General features: G+C 40.0%; 1 protein-coding gene across 3 annotated transcripts in view; it reads left to right on the forward strand.

Annotated features, from left to right (window-relative positions):
* The window catches only part of MCCC1 (methylcrotonyl-CoA carboxylase subunit 1), a 58,651-nt gene that overhangs the window by 6,331 nt on the left and 37,186 nt on the right, over window positions 1-15,134 (forward strand). For all 3 annotated transcript variants that reach the window (XM_005892536.2, XM_070372898.1, XM_070372901.1), the window contains one exon: window positions 1,214-1,309. In XM_005892536.2, the coding sequence (XP_005892598.1) occupies window positions 1,214-1,309 (96 nt within the window). The remainder of the gene's footprint in view (window positions 1-1,213; window positions 1,310-15,134) is intronic.

Here is a 15,134-nt window from a genome sequence, read left to right on the forward strand (position 1 = left end):
AATCCCCAGTTGTTGTTAATTCTGCTTCTCAAACATTTCTTTCCACTTCTGTCTGCCCTCTACCACCTGTGCCTTAAGTCAGAACCACTGTCATCTTCACCTGGTCAGATGCTGTACCCTCCTTGTACGTGGTTTGCCTACTTCTACTCTTGACCCCCTCCCACAATATTTTCTACACTTCAGCCAGATTGATAGCTTGAAAAGCAGATTTCCATGTTACTCCTATGCAAGATGGATACTATTCAGTGCTGGTTAACGTGGTTAGAAATTAATTTGCTGATAGAAATATATATTAATGACACCATTTCAAAGGGTGATTAACCAGGAGTGATTAAAATGTCATGTCTTTCACCCAACCCTGCAAACACTCCTCTAGATCTCCGCCCAGAGATACACTCATACATGTGCCCCCGGAGTCATGTACAAGATGTTGCTGGCACCCATTTGCCATTATGGCTTGAATGTCTGTTAAGAGGTACCTGATTAAATGAACTAAGTTACCTCCCTACTGTGGAACTTTATGCAATTGTTTCAAAAAAATGAGGTAGACATGTGTACTAGCAAGGAAAGATGTACTGTTAATGAAAAAAGGAATTGCAGACAGTGACTCTAGAGTTTAACCCTATTTGTGTAAAAGCAAAAACTAAAACTGTTGTATGGTTATATAAATATGTTCAAATAAATAGGAATGTGGAAATGGAAAGATATGTCCCAAACTGATCACAGAGGTAACTTCTGGTCTGCTTCAAGAGATGCTATGATTATGTGACAGTTTTAAGGGACAGTATAAAATAGTTCACAAATGTATAGAAGGAGTATTATCATACTGTAATAATTATAAAACTTCAGGAAACTTTGTAATTTTATTTCTTGCTGTATATATCTGTTGTATATTTTGTCTGTTTTCAAACTGCGTTTTTGGCATTAACTACATTTAAGGTTACTCTTGTTGCTAATAATAATGCTGTGACTAATGCCTCTTCCTTCCTAACCCAGAGCACTTTAATTTCACTCTGTGTGTTTTATTCATAAAAAGTCAAGTTTTGGGTATCTCATGCAAAAGATTCCAAACTGGCTAATTTTGGTAACATAGACATGAGCTGCTGCTGCTTTCTCAGTTCTTGCATTGTCCTTAGGCAGCCAGCAGTTCTGTACAGTGTACGCATGGCTCCTAGCTGTGTGGTCTGTTAAGCCTGTAATATTCCTTCCACAGGCAGATGAAGCCTATCTCATCGGCCCTGCTCCCTCTCAGCAGAGCTACCTTTCTATGGAAAAAATCATTCAAGTGGCCAAGATCTCTGCCGCACAGGTAATAGAATCATGAAGAAATCTTCATTGCAAGAGGAATAAGTTTTGTACAGTTTACACAAAGTTATTTATTATTTATAGAACTTGTTCTCTCTTTTTAACTATTCCTAAGGTTTTTATATTTGATTATGGGGTTGTTCACTTCATGGGAAATAGATGGGAAAACAGTGGAAACAGTGTCAGACTTTATTTTTTGGGGCTCCAAAATCACTGCAGATGGTGATTGCAGCCATGAAATTAAAAGGCTCTTACTCCTTGGAAGGAAAGTTATGACAAACCTAGATAGCATATTCAAAAGCAGAGACATTACTTTGCCATCAAAGGTCCATTTAGTCAAGGCTATGGTTTTTCCAGTAGTCACGTATGGATGTGAGAGTTGGACTGTGAAGAAAGCTGAGCACCGAAGAATTGATGCTTTTGAACTGTGGTGTTGGAGAAGACTCTTTAGAGTCCCGTGGACTGCAAGGAGATCCAACCAGTCCATTCTAAAGGAGATCAGTCCTGGGTGTTCATTGGAAGGGCTGATACTGAAGCTGAAACTCCAAAACTTTGGCCATCTCATGCGAAGAGTTGACTCATTGGAAAAGACCCTGATGCTGGGAGGGATTGGGGGCCCGAGGGGAAGGGGATGACAGAGGATGAGATGGCTGGATGGCATCACTGACTCGATAGACATGAGTTTGAGTGAACTCTGGGAGTTGGTGATGGACATGGAGGCCTGGCATGCTGCAATTCATGGGGTTGCAAAGAGTCGGACACGACTGAGCCACTGAACTGAAATGAATGGGGTTGTTATTGTAAACAAGACGTGTCCCTTCTCACTCATCAGCCAGTCTACCTTCTTACTGAATCCTGTGCTTTAGATCTTTAGATGTAAAAGCTTTAGATCTTCGGGGAAACAGGTAGAGGGAGGTTTTAATTACATATTTAAGAGGGAGATCCTCTGTCTTCCAAGAAATCCTCTATCTTGTGAGATAGGTCCTAGGAACATCAGATTCTTAGGGAGATTTCTCCCTAAGAAAGAATTAGATGTTGGTCTAAATTATAAGGAAAAGTAGAATCAAAAAAGGAATCTTTTTCCCTCTTGACTTCCCAGTCTCATTCCAGGGCCCTGCTCCCTGGTTTTTCAACATCTCAGGCTCAAAACTTAACTGCTATTACATCTCTCATCCTTCAAAATAAAACAGGAGCCAACTCGTATTGAATCTTTCTATGAATTGTCTCCAGAAGTTCTTTTTAATCACACAGCCAGTCCTTACAATCTCTTATCTGGATTTTCTGATTCTCATCTGATTTCCTTGCTTCTAAATCCCCTGCCCATCCAATGAGTTGTGCTAGGCAGATTACTGCTAGCACTTGCTTTTACTGTAAGACAGGTGTTTCCTAAACACTTGTTTTATCAATACCGCCTACTCTTTATTTTTTTCTCAATAACTTGCCCCCTGTCTCATCCTATTCCCCAGTGAGTAAATCTCCAGTGCTTACAAGGTAAAGTTCAAACTCTTCAGCCTAGCATTTGAGTGTTTCCAGTATTTATCAAAACTTACCTCTCATCACCAGTTCTTTATTATGGCTACAGTGAACTTTTCTCCATCTTTACACATCATGCTTATTTCCCTGAGCATTTGCTTATATTGTTCTATGTGCCTAAAGTACTCTTTTATTTGCTCAGCAAGCATTATTTGGTCTTCTGCTTTGTGCCAGCTTCTAAGTATGAATGCAGCAATGACTAAGAGTTTATACCCTGTGTCTAAAGCTACACTCTGGTAGTTGAGGCAGAAAATAATGAAACCAGTTCATTTCAGTTCAGCCGTTCAGTCATGTCTGACTCTTTGCGACCCCATGGACCGCAAAACGCCATGCCTCCCTGTCCATCACCAACTCCCAGAGTTTACTCAAGCTCATGACCATCAAGTCAGTGATGCCATCCAACCATATCATCCTCTGTCATCCCCTTCTCCTCCCACCTTCAATCTTTCCTAGCATCAGGGTCTTTTCCAATGAGTCAGTTCTTCGCATCAGGTGGCCAAAGTATTGGAGTTTCAGTTTCAGCATCAGTCATTTCAATGAATATTCAGGACTGATTTCCTTTAGGATGGACTGGTTGGATCTCTTTGCAGTTTAAGGGACTCTCAAGAGTCTTCTCCAACATCACAGTTCAAAGCATCAATTCTTCAGCGCTCAGCTTTCTTTATGGTCCAACTCTCACATCCATACATGACAAAAACTATAGCTTTGACTAGATGGACCTTTGGTGGCAACGTAATGTCTCTGCTTTTTAATATGCTGTCTAAGTTGGTCATAACTTTTCTTCTAATAAGCAGGCATCTTTTAATTTCATGGCTGCAGTCACCATCTGCAGTAATTTTGGAGCCCATGAAAATAAAATCTGTCACTGTTTCCATTGTTTCCCCATCTATTTGTCATGAAGTGATGGGACCAGATGCCATGATCTTCGTTTTCTGAATGTTGAGCTTTAAGCCAACTTTTTCACTCTCCTCTTTCACTTTCATCAAGAGGCTTTTTAGTTGCTCTTCACTTTCTGCCATAAGGGTGGTGTCGTCTGCACATCTGAGGTTATTGACATTTCTCCCAGAAATCTTGATTCCAGCTTGTACTTCATCCAGCCCAGTGTTTCTCATGATGTACTCTGCATATAAGTTAAATAAGCAGGGTGACAATATATTCCTTTTCCTATTTGGAACCAGTCTGTTGATCCATGTCCAGTTCTAACTGTTGCTTCCTGACCTGCGTATAGGTTTCTCAAGAGGCAGGTCAGGTGGTCTGGCATTCCCATCTTTTTTAGAATTTTCCACAGTTTATTGTGATCCACACAGTCAAAGGCTTTGGCATAGTTAATAAAGCACAACTAAATGTTTTTCTGGAACTCTCTTGCTTTTTTGATAATTCAGCAGATGTTGGCAATTTGATCTCTGGTTCCTCTGCCTTTTCTAAATCCAGCTTGAATATCTGGAAGTTCACAGTTCACATACTGTTGAAGCCTGGCTTGGAGAATTTTGAGCATTACTTTACTAGTGTGTAAGATCAGTGCAATTGTGCAGTTTGAGCATTCTTTGGCATTGCCTTTCTTTGGGATCAGAATGAAAACTGACCTTTTCCAGTCCTGTGGCCACTGCTGAGTTTTCCAAATTTGCTGGCATATCAAGTGCAGCACTTTCACAGCATCATCTTTCAGGATTTGAAATAGCTCAACTGAATTCCATCTCCTCCACTAGCTTTGTTCATAGTGATGCCTCCTGAGGCCCACTTGACTTCGCATTCCAGGATGTCTGGCTCTAGGTGAGTGATCACACCTTCATGATTATCTGGGTCATGAAGATCTTTTTTGTATAGTTCTTCTGTGTATTCTTGCCACCTCTTCTTAATATATTCTGCTTCTGTTAGGTCCATACCATTTCTGTCCTTTATTGTGCCCATCTTTGCATGAAATGTTCCCTTCAGTTGAGTCAGTTCAGTCGCTCAGTTGTGTCCGACTCTTTGCGACCCCATGAATTGCAGCACGCCAGGCCTCCCTGTCCATCACCAACTCCTGGAGTTCACTCAGACTCACGTCCATCGAGTCAGTGATGCCATCCAGCCATCTCATCCTCTGTCGTCCCCTTCTCCTCCTGCCCCCAATCCCTCCCAGCATCAGAGTCTTTTCCAATGAGTCAACTCTTCGCATGAGGTGGCCAGAGTACCAGAGTTTCAGCTTTATCATCATTCCTTCCAAACACCCAGGGCCGATCTCCTTTAGAATGGACTGGTTGGATCTCCTTGCAGTCCACGGGACTCTCAAGAGTCTTCTCCAACACCACAGTTCAAAAGCATCAGTTCTTCGGCACTCAGCTTTCTTCACAGTCCAACTCTCACATCCATACATGACCACTGGAAAAACCATAGCCTTGACTAGATGGACCTTTGATGGCAAAGTAATGTCTCTGCTTTTTAATATGCTATCTAGGTTGGTCATAACTTTCGTATCTCTAATTTTCTTGACACGATCTCTAGTTTTTCCCATTCTATTGCCTTCCTCTATTTCTTTGCATTGATCACTGAGGAAGGCTTTCTTATCTCTCCTTGCTATTTTTTGGAACTCTGCATTCAAATGGAATGCATTCAAATGCATTTAGTATCTTTTTCTCCATTGCTTTTCACTTCTTTTCTTTTCACAGTTATTTGTAAGGCCTTCTCAGACAACCATTTGGTCTTTTTGCGTTTCTTTTTCTTGAGGATGGTCTTGATCCCTGCCTCCTTTACAATGTCACGAACCTCCATCCATAGTTCTTCAGGCACTCTGTCTATCAAATCTAATCCCTTGAATCTATATCTCACTTCCACACTGTATAATTGTAAGGGATTTGATTTAGATCATACCTGAATGGTCTGTGGTCATACCTGAATGGTTTTCCATACTTTCTGAATTTAAGTCTGAATTTGGCATTAAGGTGTTTATAATCTGAGCCACAGTCAGCTTCTAGTCTTGTTTTTGCTGACTGTATAGAGCTTCTCCATCTTTGGCTGCAAAGAATATAATCAGTCTGATTTCAGTGTTGACCATCTGATGATGTCCATGTGTAGAGTCTTCTCTTGTGTTGTTGGAAGAGGGTGGTTGCTATGATCAGTGTGTTCTCTTGGCAAAAGTCTATTAGTCTTTGGTCTGTTTCATTCTGTACCTTAAGGCCAAATTTGCCTGTTACTGCAGGTGTTTCTTGACTTCCTACTTTTGCGTTCCAGTCCCCTATAATGAAAAGGACTTCTTTTTTGAGTGTTAGTTCTAGAAGGTCTTGTAGGTCTTCATAGAACCATTCAACTTCAGCTTCTTCAGCATTACTGGTCAGGCCATAGACTAGGATTACTGTGATATTGAATGGTTCGCCTTGGAAATGAACAGAGATCATTCTGTCGCTTTTGAGATTGCACCCAAGTACTGCATTTCATACTCTTTTGTTGACTATGATGGCTACTCCATTTCTTCTAAGGGATTCCTGCCCACAGTACTAGATATAATGGTCATCTGAGTTAAATTCACCCTTTCCAGTGAATGAAACAAGTAAAGAACTAATATAAATAAGAATGTTATAAGTGGTAGAAAGAAAATAAAGCTGGATAAGGGGTTACATACTCGTTAGGAAATGCTTTTAAATATTCATATAAAAGTGCGATCAGCGCCTCTCTGAAGAGGTGCCAGTTGAACAGAGACCTGCCTGAAGAGAAGGAACCAGTCATAAAAGTTCAATCAAATGGGACTGCCAGGACACTGAGATGAGTATAAGGTTGATGTTCAAGGGACAAAAATATTCAATATGGATGGAGGGAAGGCAACTTCCCTGGTGGCTCAGACAGTAAAGCGTCTGCCCACAATGCGGGAGACCCAGGTTCGATCCCTGGGTTGGGAAGATCCCTGGAGAAGGAAATGGCAACCCACTGCAGTATCCTTGCCTGGAGAATCCCATGGACAGAGGAGCCTGGTAGGCTACAGTCTACAGGGGTCGCAGAGAGTCGGACAGTTGAACAGAGACCTGCCTGAAGAGAAGGAACCAACCATAAAAGTTCAGTCAAATGGTACTGCCAGGACACTGAGATGTGAATAAGGTTTATATTCAAGGGACAAAAATATTCGGTGTGGATGGAGGGAAGGCAGTGAAGAGCTGTGTCATTCAGGATCCAGTTAGTAAAATTCCACTAGATATTTCAACAGAGGGGAATTAAGTTAGGGATTAGTTCCACCAGTTGTCTAGAAGGACTAGAAGAGAAAAAAAGTATGATGAAATTACCTAGTGATAAAAACTTACCTCTTTGACTGGCGAAGAGGTTGGAGGAAGGACCTTCTACCTTCTGCAGCTCTTCCTCAGTTCTCTGTGGAGGGGCCCTACCTAGGAGCATGAGGCTAGTTCTGAAAATTCCAGGGGAGACTCATCTCGGGAACTGCTGGTGAGGGCTATGGAGGAACAGAGAGCTTCCCTGGCTGCCAGTTGCCCTACAGTGACCCCTGCTGGTAGAACCTGATAGGGAACCAGCTGTCCAGAATGGTAATTGGCAGAGCCTGGTAGCCAAACTCAGTGGAAGGTTGGGTTTGGAGCTGGAAAACCAACAAGACACAAGAGGAAAGTGGTAGATGATGAAGCTGAGAAGGGTAGAGGCAGCATCTTTTAGACTACTATAGGCCTTATACAGAGCATTAGTAAGGAGTTTACATTTCATTCTAAATAGCTATTAGAGGATTTTAAGCAGAGGAGTGAGGTGATCTGATTTATATTTTAATAAGATCTTTGTGGCTGCTGGTGGGGAATCAGCCAGTGGAAGAGAGCAAAGGTGGAATGAGAACAAAGGCTGCAGTCAGGATAATTAGGAGTCAATTGCTCCAGACTTGCTCTTCACTAGCACCTGAATTCCTGCCTCTAACAAGTCACATTGATGTCTGCCTTTTCCTTTAGCATTTGCTTTCCAGTTCCAGTCATCTTTAGATTTAATTAGCTATTTTCTTGTTTGACAATTTTAATGCACATCACGACTTCTTGACTCCACTGTGCTCCGCTTAAAACAAGAACCCACATTTGAGACTTTTTTCTCTACCTCCCAACATTCCTGTTACCTGGCACAGGGAGTCATTAATTTGAATTAATGAATATATGCAGTTGTTTTGTATTTATGTGTTTCTGCATCAGTGTTCTCTTCTTTAGAATCAGAGTTTCTAGACTGAACAATGTAGGCATTAATTTATAAACACAGATATTTAAAATTTGCTTGTTTCTAAAACTTTTTAATTATCAGTTGGAGTAAAAGGCCCTTAGGAATCCAGGCACTGTAACATAATTGTCACTTTGTATCTATTACGTGTTTGAGCTTCCACGATACAGTATTATTACCACCATTTTACAAACATAAAATCTAATGCGCAAGATACATGATACCCAAAATCATCCAGTCTCACTACTCAAAGTGTGGTCCATGGCATCATTTGGTTGAAATATAGGCTCTTAGGCCTCACTCCTAGCCAGGTATAATTTACATTTTTATGCATAATTTGCATTTTTCCCCCAAGGTCCCCAGGTGCTTTGAAAGCAAAACTTGTCTCATCAATGAAAGAGAAAGAATTAAACAAAAGTTTCCTGACTCTCAGCTCCTATTTAATAGACCTTGTCTGGCATTTTAGGAAAGAGGAAGGTGTTGTTTAATCAGAAGTTTCAAAAATAACTTCTTGTAAGCCAGTCAGCTTCCTTATTTTATCTTTGCTTTCTAATCAAAGAGGTGAAAATCCTTTTCCTTTTTAATGGCAGTTCACTGAGACCATTTTTCAGTGTAAGTAATGACTCTATAGCAAATGTATCATATGTTAATTCTGGGGAGTTTGTCAACGTGGTATCTATCTGGATTAGTATTACTTTAGATGCTGTGAGAACACAAATAGTGTTCAGTTCAGTTCAGTCGCTCAGTCATGTCTGGCTCTTTGCGACCCCATGAATCGCAGCACACCAGGCCTCCCTGTCCATCACCAACTCCCAGAGTTCACTCAAACTCACGTCCATCGAGTCAGTGATGCCATCCAGCCATCTCATCCTTTGTCGTCCCCTTCTCCTCCTGCCCCCAATCCCTCCCAGCATCAGAGTCTTTTCCAATGTATCAACTCTTCGCATGAGGTGGCCAGAGTACCGGAGTTTCAGCTTTATCATCATTCCTTCCAAAGAACACCCAGGGGTGATCTCCTTTAGGATGGACTGGTTGGATCTCCTTGCAGTCCAAGGGACTCTCAAGAGTCTTCTCCAACACCACAGTTCAGAAGCATCAATTCTTCAGTGCTCAGCTTTCTTCACAGTCCAACTCTCACATCCATACATGACCACTGGAAAAACCATAGCCTTGACTAAATGGACCTTTGTTGGCAAAGTAATGTCTCTGCTTTTCAATATGCAAATAGTGTTACAGTAACACAAATAATCTTCATACATTTTGTCTGGATATTTAAGATTTGAGGTGAATTGTAAGCATTACAGATAGTGGTTAAGAGTAAAAGCAAGAAATAAGTAATATGGGACTATTACTGGGGCATAGTGATTGGAATTAAGTCAGAAAACTTAGGCCAGAGAAAGCTGCCTGATCAAAAAGGAAGTTTGGTAGGATACAATTTACAGGGCTCTTTGCTTGCTTGCGTTCATGCTAAGTCACATCTAACTCTTTGTGACCCTATGGACTGTAGCTTGCCAGGCTTCTCTGTCCATGGGTTTCTCCAGGCAAGAATACTGGAGTGGGTTGCCATGTCCTCCTCCAGGGGATGTTCCTGACCCAGGGAGCAAACCTGTGTCTCTTACATCTCCTGCATTGGCAGGCAGGTACTTTTCCCCTAGGGCCACCTGGGAAGCCCACAGGGTTCTTCACTAAAAGGCTATTTGCCAATTAGGGGAGCAAACCTTGCCCTCACTTTGGCAAGAATCATATTGATTGTTTTAATAAAAGACATTGAATAACGTGTGCGTAGCGACTGAGCGACTTCACTTTCACTTTTCACTTTCATGCATTGGAGAACGAAATGGCAACCTGCTCCAGTATTCTTGCCTGGAGAATCCCAGGGACAGAGGAGCCTGGTGGGCTGCCGTCTATGGGGTCACACAGAGTCGGACACGACTGAAGCGACTTAGCAGTGATATTGAAAGAAGTTTGCAAAAGATGTAGAATTCTTTTTTTAAATTTTTATACAGTTTTTAAAGGATACATTTCACTTGCAGTTATTACAAAGTATTGGCTATATTCCCCGTGTTGTAGAATATATTCTTGTAGCTTATTTTATACGAAATGGTTTATACCGCTTAGTCTCCTCCCCCTATTTTGCCCCTCCGTTTTGCCCTCTCTGCACTGGTAGTTCTATGTATCTGTGAGTCTGCCTTTTTTTTTCCTGGTCACGCAGCGTAGCTTGCAGCATCTTAGTTTCCTGGGCAGAGATTGAACCTGCGACCCTGGCAGTGAGAGTACTGAGTCCTAACCACTGGACTGCCTGGGAATTCCCTGTTTCTTTTTTGTTGTCTTCACTAGTTTGTTGTATTTTTTAGATTCCTCATATAAGTGACATCATATTTGTCTTTCTCTGTCAGATTTATTTTACTTAACATAATGCCTTCCAAGTCCATTCATGTTGCTGCAAATGGCAAAATTTCATTCTTTTTTATGGCTGGGTAGTATTCCATTGTGTACATATACCAGATCTTCTTTATCCATTCGTCTATTGATGGGCATTTGGGTTGCTTGCAGATCCTAGCAATTGTAAATAATGCTTCTGTGAACCCAGTAGAATTGCTGGGTTTATGGTAGTTCTCTTTTCAGATTTTTGAGAAGCCTCCATAGTGGCTGCACCAATTTACATTCCCACCAACAGTGCAGAAGTATCCCGTTTTGTCCATATCCTTACCAGCATTTATTATTTCTGTTCTTTTTGATGGTAGCCCTCTGACAGTTGTGAGATGATATCTCATTGTAGTTTTGATTTGCATTTCCCTGTTAATTAGTGATGTTGAGCATCTTTTCATGTGCCTGTTGGCCATCTGCACTTCCTTTTTGGAGAAATGTCCATTGGGTTCTTCTGCCCATTTTTTAATCAGGTTGTTTGTTTTTTTGTTGTTGAATTGTATGAATTGTTTATATGTTGCATATTAATCCCTTATCAGTCATATCATTTGCAAACATTTTCTCCCATTCAGTAGATTATGTTTTAGTTTTGGCAATGGTTTACTTTGCTGACCAAAAGCTTTTAAGTTTAATGTGGTTCCTTTTGTTTATTTTTGCTTTTATTTCCTATTCTTTAGGAGACTGATCAAAAAAATATATATTGTTGCAATTTATGTCAAAGTGTGTTCTGCCTGTGTTTTCCTCTAGGAGTTTTATAATATCTGGTCTTACATTTAGGTCTTTAATCCATTTTGAGTTTATCTTTGTATATAATGTTAGAGAATGTTCTAATTTTATTCTTTTACATGTGGCTGTATATGTACCACTTATTGAGAGTGGTCTTTTAATAATAAAGAGACTGTCTTTTCTCCATTGTATATTTTTGCCTTCTTTGTTGTAGATTGAACATAGGTATGTGGATTTTTTTTTTCTGGGCTCTATCCTGTTCCATTGATGTATGTCTGTTTTTATACCAGTACCATACTGCTTTGACTACTATAGCTTTGTAGTATAGTCTGAAGTCAGAGAGTGTGGTTCCTCTAGCTCTGTTCTTAAAATTGTTTTGGCTATTTGAAGTCTTTTGTGTTTCCATGTAGAATTCTAAATGTGGCCATTTTGACATAGGCATTTTTATAGACACTATAAAATTTACTGATGAGCTAAATTTCTGGTAATTTGTTCTGTGACATGGCTGTATTGAGAGAATCTAGAAGATATAATGGTAAGCATGCTCATTAGACTGGTCCTCTTGATTGTCAGTTGTCTCAGGTCTCCTGTGGCTGGGAAAGTGGTAGTAGTAGTAAGCTCTGGCTGAAGATTAGAACCACTGAGGAGCCTTTTAAAGAAAATGTTGATGGTAGTACCTTGGGCGGGACCTAAAATTACCTGGAAGAGAGCTTTCTGCCTTCTGATGGAATGTTGATGATTATTTTTTTCTTGAACTGAGTGTTTATGAAAACTATGTTTAAAAAAGCTATATACTTACAATGTGCATTTTTTTGTAAAGGGGCTTCCCTTGTGGCTCAGCTGGTAAAGAATCCGCCTGCAATGTAGGAGACCTAGGTTTGATCCCTGGGTTGGGAAGATCCCCTGGAGAAGGGACCAGCTACCCCCTCTAGTATTCTGGCCTGGAGAATTCCATGGACTGTATAGTCCATGGGGTTGCAAAGAGTCAGACACGACTGAGCGACTTACTTACTTTTTTGTAAGTATATTATTATTTAGTGAAAAGCTTTTGCCAGGCCTCACCCATCCCCTTGGTTACCTGGATTAGCTCCTAAACACGAATGTTTTGTGAAAGTGCTCCAGTTTCTTTTAATGTGCCACCAGGAATAAATAACTTTATCAGAGACATTTCAAAATCATACACACACAAAAAAAGAATTTGAGGATTATGTATTGTCTGCTCCACCGTGGAAAGCAGACACATCTCAGTTTTGCTGAAGACAGAGCCAATAATAACAACAACAACTTTGTATCTATGCATATGCTTGAACAAGCACAGCGCAGAATAGACACTAACTGTAAACATGGAAGGAATTATTTTGGCAGAGATTTAAGGGTAGGAGATGATACCAGTTTTCTGTCTTTTGTGTTAAAGGTGTCTTATTACCAAAGGATGAACAGTCTAAAAAGACTTGCAATCCTGTGTCGCACCAGGGTGAATTGGCAGCTAAACGCTTGCCTGATGGCCAGGAAATTAGCCCACTGGTAGTGGTAGCATTGTTAGATTTCCTTTTTAATCCATTCAAATGCTCGAGGATACTGTGGTTTATATATCTTAGTGTTCACCCTAAATGAAATTAGTTAAATTCCTTGAGGCCATTCCCATAATGTGTTTGAACATTATTGTTTGCAAAGAGACAGCTGCTTTTCTTCTTAGTTACAAAGAGAGAGTATTTATCTAGTTAATCGGGGTTCTGTTGAATTAGGTAGGTAGTTCCAAAAGAAGGGAAGCTAGCAGCAAACACAGAAAATGAAATTAAGGAAGCAGTTGTATTTGCAATAACATCAATGAAAATCAAATACTTAGTAAAAAAGTTTAAGACCTATCTACTGAAAACTATGAAACATTTCTGAGAAAAATTAAGACCTATACATGCATGTTTATAATAGCATTAATCATAACAGCCAAAAACTGAGAAAAATCCAAATTAATAAAAAACAAAATGTGTGGGCTTCCCTGGTAGCTCAGTGGTAAAGAATCTGCCTGCCAATATAGGAGACACAGGTTCAATCCCTGGTCAAGAAGATCCCACATGCTGGGAAGCAGCTACGCCTGTGTTCCAGAGCCTGGCAGCCGAAACTACTGAGCACGTGGCCACGACTACTGAAGCCCATGTGCCTAGAGCCTGTGCTCAGCAACAAGAGAAACCACTGCAGTGAGAAGTCTGTGCACCGCAACTAGAGAGTAGCCCCTGCTCACCACGAGAGACAAGCCCAGGCAGCAGCGAAGACTCAGTGCAGCCAAAAATTAAATAAAAATAAATAAAATTATTTTTTTAATGTGATATAGCCATATAGTCTGTAAACAAAAGTGGTATATATATCCATGTTGTGGTATGCACCAGTACTCTTTATTTTTCTTTTTGCTGGTGAACCACAGAAAATTATAATAAGTTTAAGCCAGACATATAAAATTGTAGACTATATGGTTCCATTATATGAGTCTTCTAAAAGAGGTAAAATTATATAGAAAGAAAGCAAGTCAGTGGTTGCCTGGTTCTATGAGCAAGGATTCATCATTTATGCAAATGGGCATATAGGAATTCTGGTAGAAGTGTCCTAAAGCTGGGGTATAGTCACAGTCCAGTGACAGCACAGTTACATAAATGTGCTTGATTCATCAGACTGTCAATGGATGAATGTTTCATATTGTAAATTCTACCTTTAAAAAAGCTGTTAAAAAATCAGATAGGACTGGCATGTAGACCTGTTTTACTTTGCCTAACATAAATAATATTTGACATTTCATATAAAATGACTAAAATTGAACTTTGGTTTAAAAGGAACAAAACTCTGAGCTGACATCAAAATGTGATTATTTGTATTCAGTATCTAGCATATTGCTATGTGCTGTTACTAAGATGTGGGTTTTTCTAGTCACAGGAGTTTCCCAGACGTCTAAAGCTTACCCCTTTTATTTTGAAAGGTTCTTTGGACTGTTTTGAAATAGGGTTGGATAAGCTTTTTTCTTTTCACATTCTCTTGGTTATAATTATATGTACTTAATTATTATTTTAAAAGGACAGAAATGCCCTCAGGACTATTGAAGTTGGAGAGTTGCCTTACTCCTTGCTAAACCACATAAGCCTGTTCCACTTTTTACTCTCCTCTCTTTTGTCCCTTTTCACTGTCAGCATGTTTCTCTTAGAAATCTTGCTGTCATTCAGTTACTGATTTTCCTCTTCTGTGGGATAAGACAGTCAAGTACATTTCTTAAAACTCTGAGTAAGTTGCAAGTGATTAGGTTAAAATCTAAGAGGGTCCTTTTTCACTGAAGTATATACAGACTTTAATACTGTTTGACTATATGACTTTTTGTTTGATTCTTAGCTTTTTTTCTGGAAAGGCAGCATCAGCAGATAGTGACCTGAAGCTAAATGAGTTAGTATTGTGTAAGGGTGCTCTTTGCAACTTTTGGGCACACGGTTTCGGTTCTAGGTCAGCTTTGTAGAGAGAGCAAACCGCCCCTCACCTGCCTTACCACCCTGAAGTTCTTTACTCCTAACTGCAAATATTCCGTGACATTTCGTATATACCTGAAAGAATTTAAAGCAGGATACTTGTATACTAACGTTCATAGCAGCATTATTCACAGAAACCAAAAGGTGAAAGCAGTCCTCATGTCTATCAACAGATGCGTGGATGAATAAAATGTAGACTATAACTGCAGTGGGCCATTATGCAGCCATAGAAAGGAATGATATTCTAATACTTGAAAATAGCATGCTAAATAAAATAAGCCAGAGACAGACAGACAAATATTGTTTGATTCCCTTTTATCAGGTACAGGAAAGATGGAAAATAAAATAGAGGTTATCAGGGAATGGGAAATTATTATTTAATAGGTATAGAATTTGGGGGTTGATGGATGATGGTGATGGTTGCACAACATTGTGAGTGTACTTAATGCCACTGACTATATACTGAAAGTGGTTAAAATGGTA

Source organism: Bos mutus, chromosome 1 (genome assembly GCF_027580195.1).
Source record: "Bos mutus isolate GX-2022 chromosome 1, NWIPB_WYAK_1.1, whole genome shotgun sequence".
In the NCBI taxonomy this organism is placed as follows: Eukaryota; Metazoa; Chordata; class Mammalia; order Artiodactyla; family Bovidae; genus Bos; species Bos mutus.